Genomic DNA, 16,116 nt, shown 5'->3' with positions numbered 1-16,116 from the left:
CAGGTTGATATCAAATTGTACAATCAAATGTCAGAAATACCCACGGAACTCTAATCTAATATTAACCTTTCAAATTAGTTTCACAATTTAGATAATTTTTGAAATAAAAACAAATCAGGGAATGAATGATTTTTTTTTTAAAATGTCATACACCTAGGCAACTTCAAAAAAAGAAGTTAAATTAAAATTTCGATATTGGAAATGTAAATTTTGATTTAAGTTCGTTCTCACTTTAATGTCTTGGGGTCTCTGCTGAATCTTCTTCTTCCTATTTAAGCATTAGTTTTGTGATAAGAAAAAGAATTGTAATGCATAAAATTATTTCAGTTGATAAATGCCATAATACATGTATGCATACATGATTGTACATTGATAGAATTTTATATACCGGTAATGAATGTGAGGGATTTTGTTTTATTACATACACTTTTGTTACTAATTTCTTGTTTACTTATATGCTTTATGTATTTTATTGTAGTTATTAATTTGCAGAATATTTTGTTCCTCTTACTACCCCAAACAATTTTGAAATTGAATTAATTGACTTTTAGATAATTAAACAATTTTTTGATACATGTTTGGAGTGGTTATTGCATGATGATATATTTAATTCATGCAATAAATAACTTAATATTTTCAATTCAGTTTTGCTGTATTTCTAAATGTTTTTACTTAAGCAATTTATATTATGAAGTGGATTGACTAAAGACTTATTTGTAGTATTAAAAATCTTAGATTTAAATTTTGCTCAAATACTTTAAATCTCAATACATATTGAAAAATTATTTTTTTTGGGCACACTATTAAATCATGATCAAAACAGTCAACATGATACATAATTAAGTTGGCTTTTCATATATTCACTTAGTCATGTCAGATCTTTGTTCTTTTTTCACTTTTTAAATTAAAGAGCTATTGTTTCATGTACATAAAATTATCCTCATGATTAAAAGAATTGCTATTATTATACAATGATGCATATGGGTAATAAAATGTTTAGGGAAGAAAACCACAAGAAAAAACTGTTTTATGTTGCAAAATTGAAAAAGAAAATAAATTTAATAAATTGTAAACATGTTCGTTTTTCCTTTTTGCTCTACTAGTAATTAACAGTCATTGGCTTCAAACAATTGCATTCAACATAGACCCATTCAAGTGGGAGTTAAATAACAATTGAGAAAAAAATGTTTGACATATAAAGCAAAATAAAAGTTCATTAGAATATATATCGATTGTCTAAAGACCATATCTCCAAAGGCTATATACATGTAAATATTTTGGATGGAGAATTCCAGCTTTGAAAAGAAGAAAATCTATTAGACAGTTTACTTGATTTTTAACAAAGTAATTTGCACCCAGCAATTAACTAGATGTGAAAATTCCCATTTATTAAAAATCAGCTTTCTATATTGTCAATAAAAAACGCGTTTTAATTGATGTTGAAAAGGAATTGTGATTTAAATTTTTTATGAAATCAACTTCTCATCAACTTGGCTCTAGTGTTACAACGCATGCACTTTGAAAAATTACGCACTTTGAAAAAAAAAATAAATTTCAAAGTACGTTGTGGCAACGCACTTTGAAAATTTTTTTCAGAGTGCTTTAAAATTGAGACAAAATCAACGCACTTTGAAAAAAATTTTCAAAGTGCGTTAAGAGTGTACATTAAGGTTTCGTCAAAAGTCAACATGTCCAAAAATTTATTTTTACAATAACTCCAAAACTATGTGGGGTATAAAGTTAAAACTTTTACAGTTTATAAATTTTCCATTAATTAACATAGAAAGCATCACTTGATAAAAAATATTTGGAAAAAATATTTAAATTGAGAAAAAATCTTTTTAAAAATGCATATATTTTCAGACAATGCACCTAATTAATTCTGTGCTTTTAGTGAAAACCATCACTGCAGAAACAAAATATGTTTATCAATGAAGGGCATGTTGGACATGGATAGCCTCTGGAAAGTTGTTTTTCCTGTTTATTTTGTCCAAATGTTAAGGAGGAACAGGACTTTTAGCTTAAAACATTTCTGTCAATGAATTTTTTTTTTCGTATTTTTAGGTCACCTGAGTAAACTCAGGTGACCTATTGCTATCTGTTTTCGTCCGTCGTCGTGCGTCGTGCGTTGTGCGTTGTGCGTCGTGCGTTAACATTTGAACATTTTCAGCTTCTTCTCTGCAACCACTGAACCAATTTCAACCAAATTTGGCCTAAAGCATCTATGGGTGAAGGGGAACAAAAATTGTGAATTTCATGATCCCTGCCCCCCTGGGGCCTGAGGGGTGGGGCCAAAACCACTAAAATTAATGCAATCTTTAAAAATCTTCTTCTTTACTCCTGGACATCAAGCAGTCAAACTGTTTGCATGATTGTAATTAGCAATGAGTCCTCTACCAAAATTGTGAAATTCATGGCCCTGGGGTCAGGGGTTCTAGTGCTAGGGCGGGGCTAAATAAGTAGGTAGTGAAAATGCATTATTTCTTTGAAAATCTTCTTCTCTGCTCCTGGGTATTAAATAAACCAACTAAGCACATAGTTATGATGAGCAAGAGTGCCACTACCAAAATTGTGAATTTTATGGCCCCAGGGTCAGGGGTTCTGGTGTTAGGGCGGGGCTCTATTGATTATATAGTGAAAATACATGAATTCTTTGAAAATCTTCTTCTCTGCTCCTGGGTATTAAATAAACTAATAAGTGCATAGTTATGATGAGCAAGAGTGCCTCTACCAAAATTGTGAATTTTATGGCCCCAGGGTCAGGGGTTCTGGTGTTAGGGCGGGGCTCTATTGAATATATAGTGAAAATATATGAATTCTTTGAAAATCTTCTTCTCTGCTCCTGGGTATTAAATAAACCAACTAAGTACATAGTTATGATGAGCAAGAGTGCCTCTACCAAAATTGTGAATTTTATGGCCCCAGGGTCAGAGGTTCTAGTGTTAGGGCGGGGCTCTTTTATTTATATAGTGAAAATGCATTAATTCATTGAAAATCTTCTCTGCTCCTGGGTATTAAATAAACTAACTAAGTGCATAGTTATGATGAGCAAGAGTGCCTCTACCAAAATTGTGAATTTTATGGCCCCAGGGTCAGGGGTTCTGGTGTTAGGGCGGGGCTCTATTGATTATATAGTGAAAATACATGAATTCTTTGAAAATCTTCTTCTCTGCTCCTGGGTATTAAATAAACTAACTAAGTGCATAGTTATGATGAGCAAGAGTGCCTCTACCAAAATTGTGAATTTTATGGCCCCAGGGTCAGGGGTTCTGGTGTTAGGGCGGGGCTCTATTGATTATATAGTGAAAATACATTAAATCTTTGAAAATTTTCTTCTCTGCTCCAGGGTATTAAGCAGATGAACTACCTATATAGTTATGCTGGACAAGGGCCCACATCTTCCAGAATTGTGAATTTGTTTGGCCCCAGGGTCAGGGGTACCATAGAAGGGGGGGCTGTACTTATATACTGAAAATGAATGAATGGTTTGAAATCTGCTCCTTGGTATTAATCAAATATCAAGGCCTAAGGGTCAGGGGTTCATGTGTGGTAGGGGCACTACTGATTATTGCTGAATATTACTGATTAGTTGAAATGCATTTTTTGTTCCTTTACCCTGCATATGGGTATTAAGTTAACAAACTAAGCAACTGCTAAATGTATTGTTATGATGATCAATCGTGCCTCTTTCAAAATTGTGAATGCCATGGCATCTGGCTTAAAACATGAATCAAATTCAATCAATGGAAAGTTGTTGCATAATGCTCAGGTGACCTATAAGGCCCATGGGCCTCTTGTTTATATTACTAATTTAATAAGTACTTTACATTTTAAAACGGTCCTGTCATGGGATTTCTTGACTAATTTAAAAGATATCGCCCCACAAATACCGCCCTGTGTAGAGTTTGTATGGAGTTTAGATACTTCATGTTTACGGGCCCATAACGGAGTCCATCATGCGAATTTTTACGCACAAACGATAAATATTATGGATAACACTATATACTCAAATATTTCAGAATATTCATAGTGTTCAAATTATCTGAAAGCAATTGTTTTAATTTTATATAGAATTTGGGTGGGATAATTTCTGCATTTTTCAAGGCAGCTTCAACGACAAAAACCTCATTGGGAAAAAATTCTGTCAATAAATATTTCTAAATTTACGATTGAATGTCAGTCCTTTATCGTAATTATTTATTGCATAAATATCACAGGGTGAACCTTACCTCAATTTCGCACAGGACATCGTTGAATTAGACGTAAGCATGATAAAAACGCTGAACACGTTTGTATTTTCCGAGTGCGGGAAATCAATTGTTACGTCACACGAAAACATAAACATTCAAAATTATCTAAATAGAGAGAATCTCTGCTACTAAACACGAAAAAATATTAATTTTAAAAAATCTGCTTCAGAAATTTATCACGATACATTGACTGTGACCTGTTTATTATGAAATTAAACTGATCATGACGGGTGTGTGTACTTGATTAATCTGAAAATTCAAACACTACGTCTATGACGTCACTGACGTCAAACTGCAGGGTAAAGAGAAATAAATGTGTGGATTGGGCAACTTCACAATATCTAAATGATGGCAAGACCTTTAAAAATTTTATGAATAATAATTTCTAAAATTAAACATGTTAAATGTTTAAACAACAATTTTAGAATTTAGAATAAAATTCCACAAGAACTGTTGATTTTAACAACGTTTAACATGTATATCATCACCGATTATGACGTAATATGTCTTTTTAGTCATGTGACATGTGCCCTGTCTCCCCTTAAGACTTGAAAGCGAAAGTACATTGCAAATGGCGGGTTCCACAGGGGTCTTGTCTTTATACTGTCACGCTTTCAATAACAGCCTTTCAGAGACCATCCATGTCCAACTTGCTCTTCAATGATAAACATATATTGTTTCTGCAATGATGGTTTTCACAAAAAGGACAGAATTAAGCAGGTGCATTTCTCTTTAAACATGCACATTTTCTGATACAATTTTCTCGAAAAAGAATATTTTTTAAAATATTTTTTATCAAGTGATACTTTCTATCTATTAATCAATGACATATTTATAAACTGTAAACATTTTGACTTTATACCACATATAGTTTTGGAGTTATTGTAAAAATAATTTTTTAGACATGTTGACCTTTGACGAAACCTTAACATTTTTTACTATGGAGGCATTTAACGCACTTTGAATAAAATATGTATGAAACAAAAATATCTAGACTTATATTTTATTAATAGAGAGAATCAATTTGTGATAATTATATATCTTTCGAAAAACTTTTTTTAAATTTTCATATACAGTGCAGGGAAATAATTTTGTTACAGCATCAATGCTGATTTTGGTGCTTCCTATGCTTGCTGATTTTGATGCTTCCTTTGCTTGCTGATTTTGATGCTAGTTATCCTTATCCTGATCCTGGTTTGATCCTTATCCTGATGCTGGTTTGAAACTAGGTCAATGCTAGTAATGCTACCGGAAGTAGGATTATCCTGCCGGAAGTGGATAATTCAAAAACAGCATCGCCAATTTAAGCCATTAAAAATAATTTTTGGGGTAATTTTTACTTGTAATTTGTATTAAATGACTTTCCTTTATTACCGAAAAATTTTGCGATTTTTAACGAATTTCGTTTTGTCGTATTGCAATCGTAAAGAAACAAAATGGCGACATAGTGGAAGTTGGAAGTAAATCTTCATCTTGCGAAGTTATCGTAACATAGTTATTTGATATTGATTGCAGCTAAAATGCGATGATTTATCCTTTTTGTGATGCGATTTCAGTAGGTGGAATAGCCCTTAGGCTAGTGTGTGCAACGTGTAAGCATGGAAACGTGATGGACAATGAACATGATGAAGCACAGGGGCTTGTGTAGAGAAAATAAATCAGTTTAAAAAATTAGTACCTAGGAGAAAAAAACACGTGTTTTTTTCTCCTAGGTACTAATTTTTTAAACAAATTTATTTTCTCTACACAAGCCCCTGTGCTCACCAGTAGACTCCATAGCGTTTGGTGATCAGCTGATTCAGATTTGAAAATATCACGGGGTTATTGCTATTGAATTAATTTAATAATAATCTTAGGATTATATTGGCCAATTTATGAGCAAGAAATACATTCTTTGTATTTATTTCCGACTGAAATAGGAATGGCTATTTGCGGTTTCGTTTCGTGAAAATCAAATCTGTAGTTTTAATAAACCAGGATAATCCTGATTTTAAGTAGGTCAGTGCTGGTTTTAAAATAGGTCAATGCTAGTTCTATCTTTTGCTTGCTGATGCTGATCCAAGTAATGCTTTTTTTAAATGCTGATGCTGATGCTAGCTCTATCCTGATCCTACTTATGCTGATCCTGATGCTGGTTTATGTAACAAAATTATTTCCCTGCACTGTACTCATTTAACCTCATTGAGAACAAGGAAAAGACGAGTAGAAGGTTTCTCATCCCAACTCTTTTTTCTTATACATTGTACAAAGCCGTAGGTAGCAAATTGAAAGTTGACCCCCCCGGTAAGCCCCAATATTTAATGCATACATATTTTATGTATATCTTTGCAAAACATTTGTGTGCCTACATGTACCCCCCCCCCCCCCTTCCCGGTACCGATGCCTATGCAACACCCAAATAGATGTATTTACATAACTGGAGTGACGTTGAAAACTTTCAATAAATTTAATTTTACATAAAATGCATGCAAAGTGGAAAAAATTAAGTACAGTAAAGTATTTAAGAGAGAAAGAATTTTCAAAGTTTGAAAAAATCGAAATCGGTCACTTTCACATCCTGAAGTGACCTCATCACAGACGAGTTATCAAACACTGAAACAGGTTCAATTATTTATCATACACATGTACAATGTACCTAAGATTTGCAAGAATATTGACAAATCCATACACATTTTTTCAAAGTGCGTTAATATGGTCGATATTAACGCACTTTGAAAAGAAATTTTATTTTTTCAAAGTGCGTTGATTTGGTCCCAAATTTGACGCACTTTGAAATTTTTTTTCAAAGTGCGTAATTTTTCAAAGTGCGTTGTAGCAGTGCGTTAAATTTGGGAACGAATCAATGCACTGTTACAACGCGAAATGTAATAAATTGGGATTAATACATTTTGCGTTATTACATTTTGCGTTGAAATCAACGCTAAATGTAACAATACAAAATGTAATGATACATTTGATGGATTATTACATTTTGCGTTATGACATTTTGCGTTGATTTCGACGCAAAATGTAATAACGCAAAATCTAATAATCCAAAAATTGCATTATTACATTTTGCATAGATTACGATGCAAAATGTAATAAAGCAAAATGTGATTTTCCCAGTTTATTACATTTCGCGTTGTTATTACATTTCGCGTTGTAACAATGCACTTTGGAAAAAATAAAATTTCTTTTTAAAGTGCGTTAGTATCGACCATAGTAAAGTACTTTGAAAAAAAATGTGTATGGCTTGGTCAATATAAATAATTGAACCTGTTGGATAACTTTTCGGTGATAAGATCACTTCAGGATGTGAAAGTGAGCGATTTTAATTTTCCCATATTTTGAAAAAAATTTTCTCTCTTAAATGTTTTACTGTACTTAATTTTTTACAGTTTGCATGCATTTGTTGTTTACCTTGAGGGGGGGGGGGGGAATTTAATCATATCGTACTATGTTACAACGCACTTTGAAAAATTACGCACTTTGACAAAAAATTTCAAAGTGCGTTAAATTTGGGACCAAATCAACGCACTTTGAAAAAATGTGTATGGATTGGTCAATATTCTTGCAAATCTTAGGTACATGTGTATGATAAATAATTGAACCTGTTTCAGTGTTTGATAACTTTTCTGTGATGAGGTCACTTCAGGATGTGAAAGTGACCGATTTCGATTTTTTCATACTTTGAAAATTCTTTCTCTCTTAAATACTTTACTGTACTTAATTTTTTCCACTTTGCATGCATTTTATGTAAAATTAAATTTATTGAAAGTTTTCAACGTCATACCAGTTATATAAATACATCTATTTGGGTGTTGCATAGGCATCGGTACCGGGCTGGGGGGGGGGGGGGTACATGTACTGTAGGCACACAAATGTTTTGCAAAGATATACATAAAATATGTATGCATTAAATATTGGGGCTTACCGGGGGGGGGGGGGGGTCAACTTTCAATTTGTTACCGACGGCTATGTACAATGTATAAGAAAAAAAAGAGTTGGGATGAGAGACCTTCTACTCGTCTTCTCCTTGTTCTCAATGAGGTTAAAGCAATATGAGCTGCATGTTTGACATTGGAAAATTTTGTTGCAAATTTATCATTAACTATTTCAATGACAGAAAAATAGAAAATTTATGAAATTCTGTTGTTCATATTTGCGTTGGAAGGACTTTTCATAAGCTTTGATTGAAGCAAAATTGCATTATTGTCGTCCTGTACAATAATGACTTCTTATATAATACTGTATATTCGATCGTACAGAAATATTTCTTCTGAAACATTTTTAAACTTTATTTTGCTTTTATTGATCATAAAGGTTTAAATAACGTAAAAATTAATCATAATAACACATTTTACTAGAAAAATAAAATTCTCAAAAATGCAGCTCATATTGCTTTAAATGAGTATATGAAAATTAAAAAAAAGTTTTTCGAAAGATATAATTATTACAAATTGATTCTCCTAATTACTAAAATCTAAGTCTAGATATTTTTGTTTCATACATATTTTTTTTCAAAGTGCGTTAAAGCCTCCATAGTAAAAAATATTAATGTACACTCTTAACGCACTTTGAAAATTTTTTTCAAAGTGCGTTGAGTGTGCCCAAAATTTAACGCACTTTGAATTTTTTTCAAAGTGCGTTGATTTTGTCCCAATTTTAACGCACTTTGAAAAAATTTTTCAAAGTGCGTAATTTTTTCAAAGTTCCTTGCCACAAACTATATCATTTATACCTTCATATGAAAGAGCTATTCGGTTTTTTGAAGTCATACTAATGTTTTTTTAAAAAACTCGAACAGAAAATTAAGAAAAAAGATGTATTTAAAGTAACAGAACAGCATCACAAAATGGCGGTATTTTAGGATGGCAACGTAAGCACAGTATCGATGACGTGGATCACGCCATTTGAAACGCTGACGTCAGCCTGTATAACGGTTGCATCATTTACCTTAACCGTACCTCCTGGAATATAGAACGATGATTATTAAGTATAGCACGATATATATACAAGTACTGATTGACAGTTTAAAAATGTTATATATATTTCAAATTTGCCATTGCGATTGTATTTCTAGCTTAAAATTATTCTCACGAGTACATTTTTGCTTCTATTTAATAAATCAATTTTGAAACAGGATATTAACCTTTCCAAAAATAGTTGTGAGGTTTTATTCCAGTGCAATCAGAAATATTTTAATACACGCAAAATTAACACTTTATATTCAGTTGAAGTTTATTTCGGGAATGATTATTTTAATTTTGAAATAGAAACAAACTGTATTAATTAAAGAAAAAAAATAATTTAAAAGCAAGAACTGTAGCGCTATGAGAATATTGAGATATGTTTACATCACTACGAATTTTTTTCCAAGGCAAGACTAAATGGATTCTCCTTAGACAGGAATGGATAGGAGAAATCCAATAATCATTTTAAGTTAAAGTGGCGTAACATAATATAATGCCAGGAAGTTATGCTTCGTAAAAAGGGTTTCTAATCCAAGTAAATGGAATTTGATCAGGGACCGAGAAACATAGATTTATTGAATTAGGCTAACCATTTATGCTGATCCTGACTTCTGATTTCTGAACCGTGGGAACTTCCATTCCGTCTTTTAGACCAGCACTGTAAACCGTTCCCGAGACTACGTGGTAGGTTAGGAGATCTGGAAATATAATGCAGATCTAATTAATAACAGCCAATAATTATTGTTTATTTATACCGGTTGACAATGCATTAGAGATACTTAATTGTTAATTGTGAATTGACATAAAAGCATGTTTTTTTCCCTTTGTATAACTAACCCAGGCACTTAATTCCCTTGCCCACTTCATATTTACGATGCAGGAAAAATATTGCCTGGATATGACGCTACTTCAAAGTTCTTAGTTTCAACAAACAAACTTTGTATCATAATGTTCAGTATTAGTATGCACATTGATTTAGAAACATGCAGAATATACAAAATAAATAATTAAATAAATAAATATTAAATAATTTAATGAAAAATGTTACAGCTATAACTCTGACAAGATTCACTATTCCGATCAAAAAACCCCCACATTTAATGTCACTAATTGGCCCCTTTCTTTCTTTTGTATTTAATAGAGGTTGCATGTTAAAGGTAAAGAAATCATTCCATTCTATTTTAGACAAACACATTTTTAGGCTTGATTTACAATTAGAGTGAATCACATAATTATCATCATGTGACATTATGGTTCTTAACACATTATAGACAATATATAATGACTGAATAGCGCCATTGCCCGAATTTCCTGTTACGTACTACATATTGATGCCTTTATTTCAAAACGCATGCGCATGCTCTACGTACAAACAATTTCTAAAAGAGGTAGGTATCGACGAGCAATTTGATGAAACAAGGAAATCAACAGTATCGTTTATTGTCAAAATCTCGCAAGTTCTATGGTCATAACAATACATCCTTGTGTCAGCTACATCGATCTAAATATTAACTCGAATGCTGACTGACATTTTTTGAAATACTAATTGTTAATCAATAATTAACGAACTAAATTGTTTACTGATTTTTCCGTTTGTCTCAACATGACAATGACCACATGAGGGATGTGTTAACTACTCGATCCATGGCATCTGATTCCACCTGATGTTTAAGAGGTCTGTTTTTGCTCTACTTCTGATCTCTATATTGTTTTAATGTACTAGGTTTAAGCTTGATTATTGTTCGTTATCTCCATATTTCATCAAACGTAACCCACGAAGTACTCCATAGGTTATAGTTTATAATCTAGTTAAACCTTGTTTTATTCAGGAAAATTCTAGTTTATAAAAAAACCCACTAAAAATAGGAAGCAGAGCAAACTCTGACCTATATATAAATCACCATAGGCTGGGTCAGGTGCCATAGGGGAGAAAGTATCTCATGTCGACATCGATGTGAATTAGTGGCAATTTAACATATCTGACTGTGATAGGAACTCTGATTGTAAAATGAAACCCAAAGCAGGCGTCACTAGTCGAGAGGGGATGCTACTCCTTCATCAAAACTGATATCACATCTCTGTTTTCGGAATTGCGTGCTGGTATACTAATGATATTGTTTATGGTGTCAACTTGGAATGTTTGTCATCTTCACATTATATTCATTCTATTGTCATGATTGTTTTTTATGTAACTCACAGTCCTATGATTACAAATCTTCCTTCAAAACTGTGTAGAAAACAGGTATCGGCTTCGGATATTGGAAATGCATTTCTTCTCAGAAAAATAATTATTATTAAACAACGCTTTCATATTATTGAAGTTTGTATGTATAGATCCGAGATTAAATGAGCCCGACTGTCAGAACGGAAGAATCAAAGGGTACAAATTTATGAAATTAATGACGTTTTTCTTTTGTTTGTTTTATTTAAAAAAAAAAAAAGAAAATTACAGTTTAATCATTGAGACGAGGGAATTAAAGGTTTTTTTTTTCATTGGAAGTTTCTTGAAATCACACGATAATTAACAAATTGCAATAAGTTTAAAAGAGTGCAAACAAATATTTAAGTGCATATATATAATTACTTCTCTTTCCATTAAACCTTAGAAGGTGTCATAAAAAATCAGAATTATTATTTAGCTAAACCCCAGTTCATAAATAATTCAATTTTCAGTCCCTGAAAATTACGCCTTTTATAATGCAAAGGTTGTAACTTAGAATGCAAATGTAATTTACAGAATGGAAGACAAGTAGTCCCCTGATGTTGTCTTTGAGAGACTTTGTTCCAATTATATACAGCAACTGAAATAAGAAGGACATACTATAAATTAAAAATCAATATATGGAAGCAGAGATGCTGACCTTCTAAAGTCGCCCAAAGAAACCATATAAACCATATAAATTTGTTAAAATTGATTAAAATGCGTTTATTTCATAGTATCTGAAAATTTCATAATATTTTGACTGCATTCATGTACATTATTAACTCTCAAAAACCCCATAGCTGTTACAACCGATTTAACTTATTCAAGAAATGGAAGAAAGAAAATAATTTCCTTCTAAATTTCAACGTATGATATTTATGTTTAATGTGGCAGGGGGACATGGAATTACAATACATATAAACTCCACAAGTTAACGTAAAACGTTTCGTTTTCTCAAACATTCTATTATTTATGGAAGAGCAACCCACATGTTCAATGAAATGTTACTTACATGTATATCTATGCAATGTTTTTTGTACTATACATGTATCGATTTAATACATTTTAAGTTAGTGGTCAGATAATGATTGAAATTGATAATTCATGAAAAGAAGTAGAAACTCGGAAATAAGATATACTTGGCGCTTACCCACGAGAGCTGTCTCATTGCTCAGCAAGTCACTCAGTTTTCCGGGAGGAAGTTTTTGGAATGCGGCATTATTTGGGGCGAACACTGTAAATGGTCCCTCTGCATATAAAATATTATATGTATTACATTACTATTATAGTATTTAAATATATTTGTAATGTTTCTTTTCAGCTTGCCTTAGCCGAAGACACATCGTATTCTTGGGTAAGTATAAAGATGCATCTTTGTTCAAATGAATGGCAACACCCTTTCCAAGATTGGATGATCAAATGTTGCATTAGATGTAGGCATTTTAAATTTTTCTTAATATGCACGGGGTTAGAAAAGATGAAACTTTCTGTCAAAGTGTGTTAATTCAAGTTTTTTCGCAAACCTAAGGGTATGTGTTTACAGAGAGCGATCATAAAAATTTTACATAAAAAATTACAGATTTGAAAAATACATCTTCTCAAGAACGAGATGAGAGCACAGTAAATGATGAATTTATACTTACATAGATTTTCATTTAAAATTGATTCTTTTTAGGAACTAGCTGTCATAATGTAGCCCTCTCCTTTTTTTTTTATCAGATTAAAAAAAAATCGGAGAGGGTTACATTAATATTGCAGCAAGGTGATGATTATTTTTATGGGAGGATTCTCAGGTAGTGAAGATTAAATTTAGCAAATCTTAACCTACTCGGGAATGGAAGGGCCACATTTAGACACAAAATTCTTCGCACTAGGAATATCTAAGAAACAATTTAAATAAATGGTGAAACCGATAATTCTTTGCCGATAAAGAAAAGAAAAGAAAAAGGGCGATTTGTGACAAGCGTTGCTGGGTAACTTGTTTATTATAATTATCTATTTGTTTTAATCAAATTATGGGGAAAAATATCAAAAATTTTCACACAATTCAGTGAAATGTTTTCTAATGATACTTGGTCTGGGGTCATATTGACATTTTTATTTTAATGCCAGAGAAATTAAAAAGTCAAACCCTAGCTTACCGGTTAATGTTTTCTCCAGTTTTCCACGAATAATGGCATATACCAGGGTGCTCAGTTCCGGGGTTTTTGACGCCAGTGCAACCACATTCTCCGTAGGGACAGGGTAGATAACTTTGTTCAACATATGAACTACGCCATTGGAAGCATTTTTATCTGGTAAGATAACTTGAGATCCCGTGGCAAACACTTTCTGAAAAAAAAATGATGAACAATAAATTGTTTTGTCAAATTGCGTGATTTGGTTTTCTGTTTTTTTTTAGCATAAACCAAATATCTCATTTTCATCATCTTCACAAAAACGATAATTAAGTCATTGTTGTTTTTTTGTTGAGTAGTTTATAACTTTTATTATTTTTAAAAACATTTTGACCAATTAATGTATAAAATTAAAAAAATACATGATTTTAAATTTTTAAATCATAGTCTTCTCTGTAAGAGCACTTTAAATGGCCTAGTCGATAACAGATGATTATCAATAGATACATCTATATATTAATAAAAACATAACTGAATTATTCTCGGTGTTGATCTTTCTTAAGGCATATATATTTTTTCTGTCTCATGATGAAAAAGGTGTAGTTTTAGCCGAATACATTCAATGGCTTCTATGATTTATCAATGTTACATTTTCCAAGTAAAGTATTGTAACAAGTTGATGTTATATAATTAAAGACTTTGTGTCGTGCTTAACACATATCTTTTAGTAAAAAAAATCACTAAAACATTATGGTGCATTAAAAGATTTATTTTTATCTTTTAATTAATAAAATTAATAAAGCAATTTACACACAGCGCACTAGTTTCAGATTTCCTTAAAGCTCATAAAGTTTGTTTTTTTCTGCGGCATTAATTTTCCAAGAGGAAATTACACGTCTTGGCTTGTTACAATTCAGGAAGAATTGATTTCCAGATAGCTTAATTCATGTTCACAAATTAAATCAGTAATAGGAAAAAATAAGTCTTACGCCATCGTATATGTTGATTCTGATTTTTTGTGAGTTGTCCAGTGACTCTAGTAACTGATCATTTGTCAGGTCAGATGATAGCTTGGCTCCGCTTGCTGCATGGTAGGACAGAACCTGTTTTAAGAGTGTCTTGTCTTTTGTCAATTTGTCTAAAACATCGGCCGGAAGGGCACTGAAGCCTTTATCTGTGGGGGCAAAAAGTGTAAATGGACCTGGAAATAGAAAAAAAAACCCATTTTCATTCAAGAATAATAATGTCCTTGTCTTAATGTTGATTTTGTTCAACTTAAACAATTAAAGACGAACATTAACAACACCACCAACAACATAAAGAACAAGAAGAACAACATTAACAACAACAACATTAATAATAACAACGCTAACAACAACAATAACAAAATTAACATATTAACAACAAAACTATTAACAACAACAACAATAAGAACAAGATTTACAACAACAAGATTTACAACAACAACATGAACAACAAAAACAACATCAACAACAACAACAACAGCATTAACAACAACAAGAAAAGGTTAACGGCATCAAAATTGTACATAAATACCTTTCCCTTTTAGAACACTACTTAATTCAGCATCTTGAAGTAATTTCACTAGCTGGTTTGCTCCCAAATTCTTTGCAACGTCTAACACATTGTCCTGACAATACACTGTCTTCACAATTAACAGAAATAAAAATTGCTTGTACATTGTTAACAAAATAAACATCTAATTCATAAGAGTTATGATATAATGGATTAGTCCCCGACACGTGCCAGAATATTGTCCACAGAGTGATCTTTGACCTACAAGATTTCTTATCTGTCAAGCATTATCTGCCAACGCAACAAAATATTTTTTGCCAGACTCTGTGCACTGTCAAAATAACCCGGTTATTTAAAAAAAAAATACAATAAAAGAAGGAAACTTATAAAAGTAGCTTTGACTTAGTGTGCAAGCATATATTTTTCTACATAAACTATTTCTAGTATTCATTTGAAATCTTATCATACATTGTACTGTCTAATAGAGATAATGCATACGTTGAAAGTGGTTTAGTGCTTAGGTACTATCGTTCTAGCTAACATTTATCAGATCAACAGACCCTTACATAATATAACAAATTATAATACTATGTAACGGTAGGCTTCATTTGTACATGTGTCCCGCGAGGCTCATTGGTAAGAGCGTTTCCTCTAAGAGTCGCAGAGTAATAAGTTGATCCTTACGTCGCGGGTTCAAACCCCAATGTTAGACGTATAGATCGACCAATCCTTCGAGGTTCCGTGTCGCAGTACGTGTAAGTACTACCGGTAAGTAGTGGCGTCTGCATATAAGCCTAAGTGAAAAAACATACCAAACATGAAGTCATGAATACGGGACCTTTTTCCATATCAGACAAAGAAAATGTATCAAGCCTACAGAAAACGGTAATTTGTATGTTCATGGCCTCTTCTTTAGAATAATGTCAATTTTAATATAGGTAACGGGACTAAATTTCATGTAATTTCAAATTGAAGTTCCTGAAAATACTTAATTTTCTACATAATTCTGTTAAAGCCGTAAAGTATGGGAAAAAGAAAGTTGAAAGTGATTATGACGT

At 32.1% G+C, this 16,116-nt stretch overlaps 1 protein-coding gene across 1 annotated transcript; it reads right to left on the bottom strand.

Annotated features, from left to right (window-relative positions):
• Positions 1-9,056: 9,056 nt before the first annotated feature.
• On the bottom strand, positions 9,057-15,319 carry LOC134261557 (transforming growth factor-beta-induced protein ig-h3-like). The gene is made up of 6 exons (XM_062743983.1): positions 15,080-15,319; positions 14,512-14,723; positions 13,547-13,736; positions 12,556-12,654; positions 9,793-9,900; positions 9,057-9,199 (listed from the first exon to the last, which is right to left on the bottom strand). The coding sequence occupies exons 1-6, from the start codon at positions 15,240-15,242 to the stop codon at positions 9,096-9,098; spliced, it is 876 nt and encodes a 291-aa protein (XP_062599967.1). The 5' UTR covers positions 15,243-15,319; the 3' UTR covers positions 9,057-9,095.
• Between the last annotated feature and the right edge of the window lie 797 nt (positions 15,320-16,116).

The sequence above is a fragment of the Saccostrea cucullata genome, unplaced genomic scaffold (genome assembly GCF_032062105.1).
Source record: "Saccostrea cucullata isolate Sc308-1 unplaced genomic scaffold, CSIRO_AGI_Scuc_v1 ctg2465, whole genome shotgun sequence".
Lineage (NCBI taxonomy): Eukaryota > Metazoa > Mollusca > Bivalvia > Ostreida > Ostreidae > Saccostrea > Saccostrea cuccullata.
Note: the sequence above shows the minus strand (reverse complement) of the source record. Positions and strands in the feature narration are given on the sequence as shown.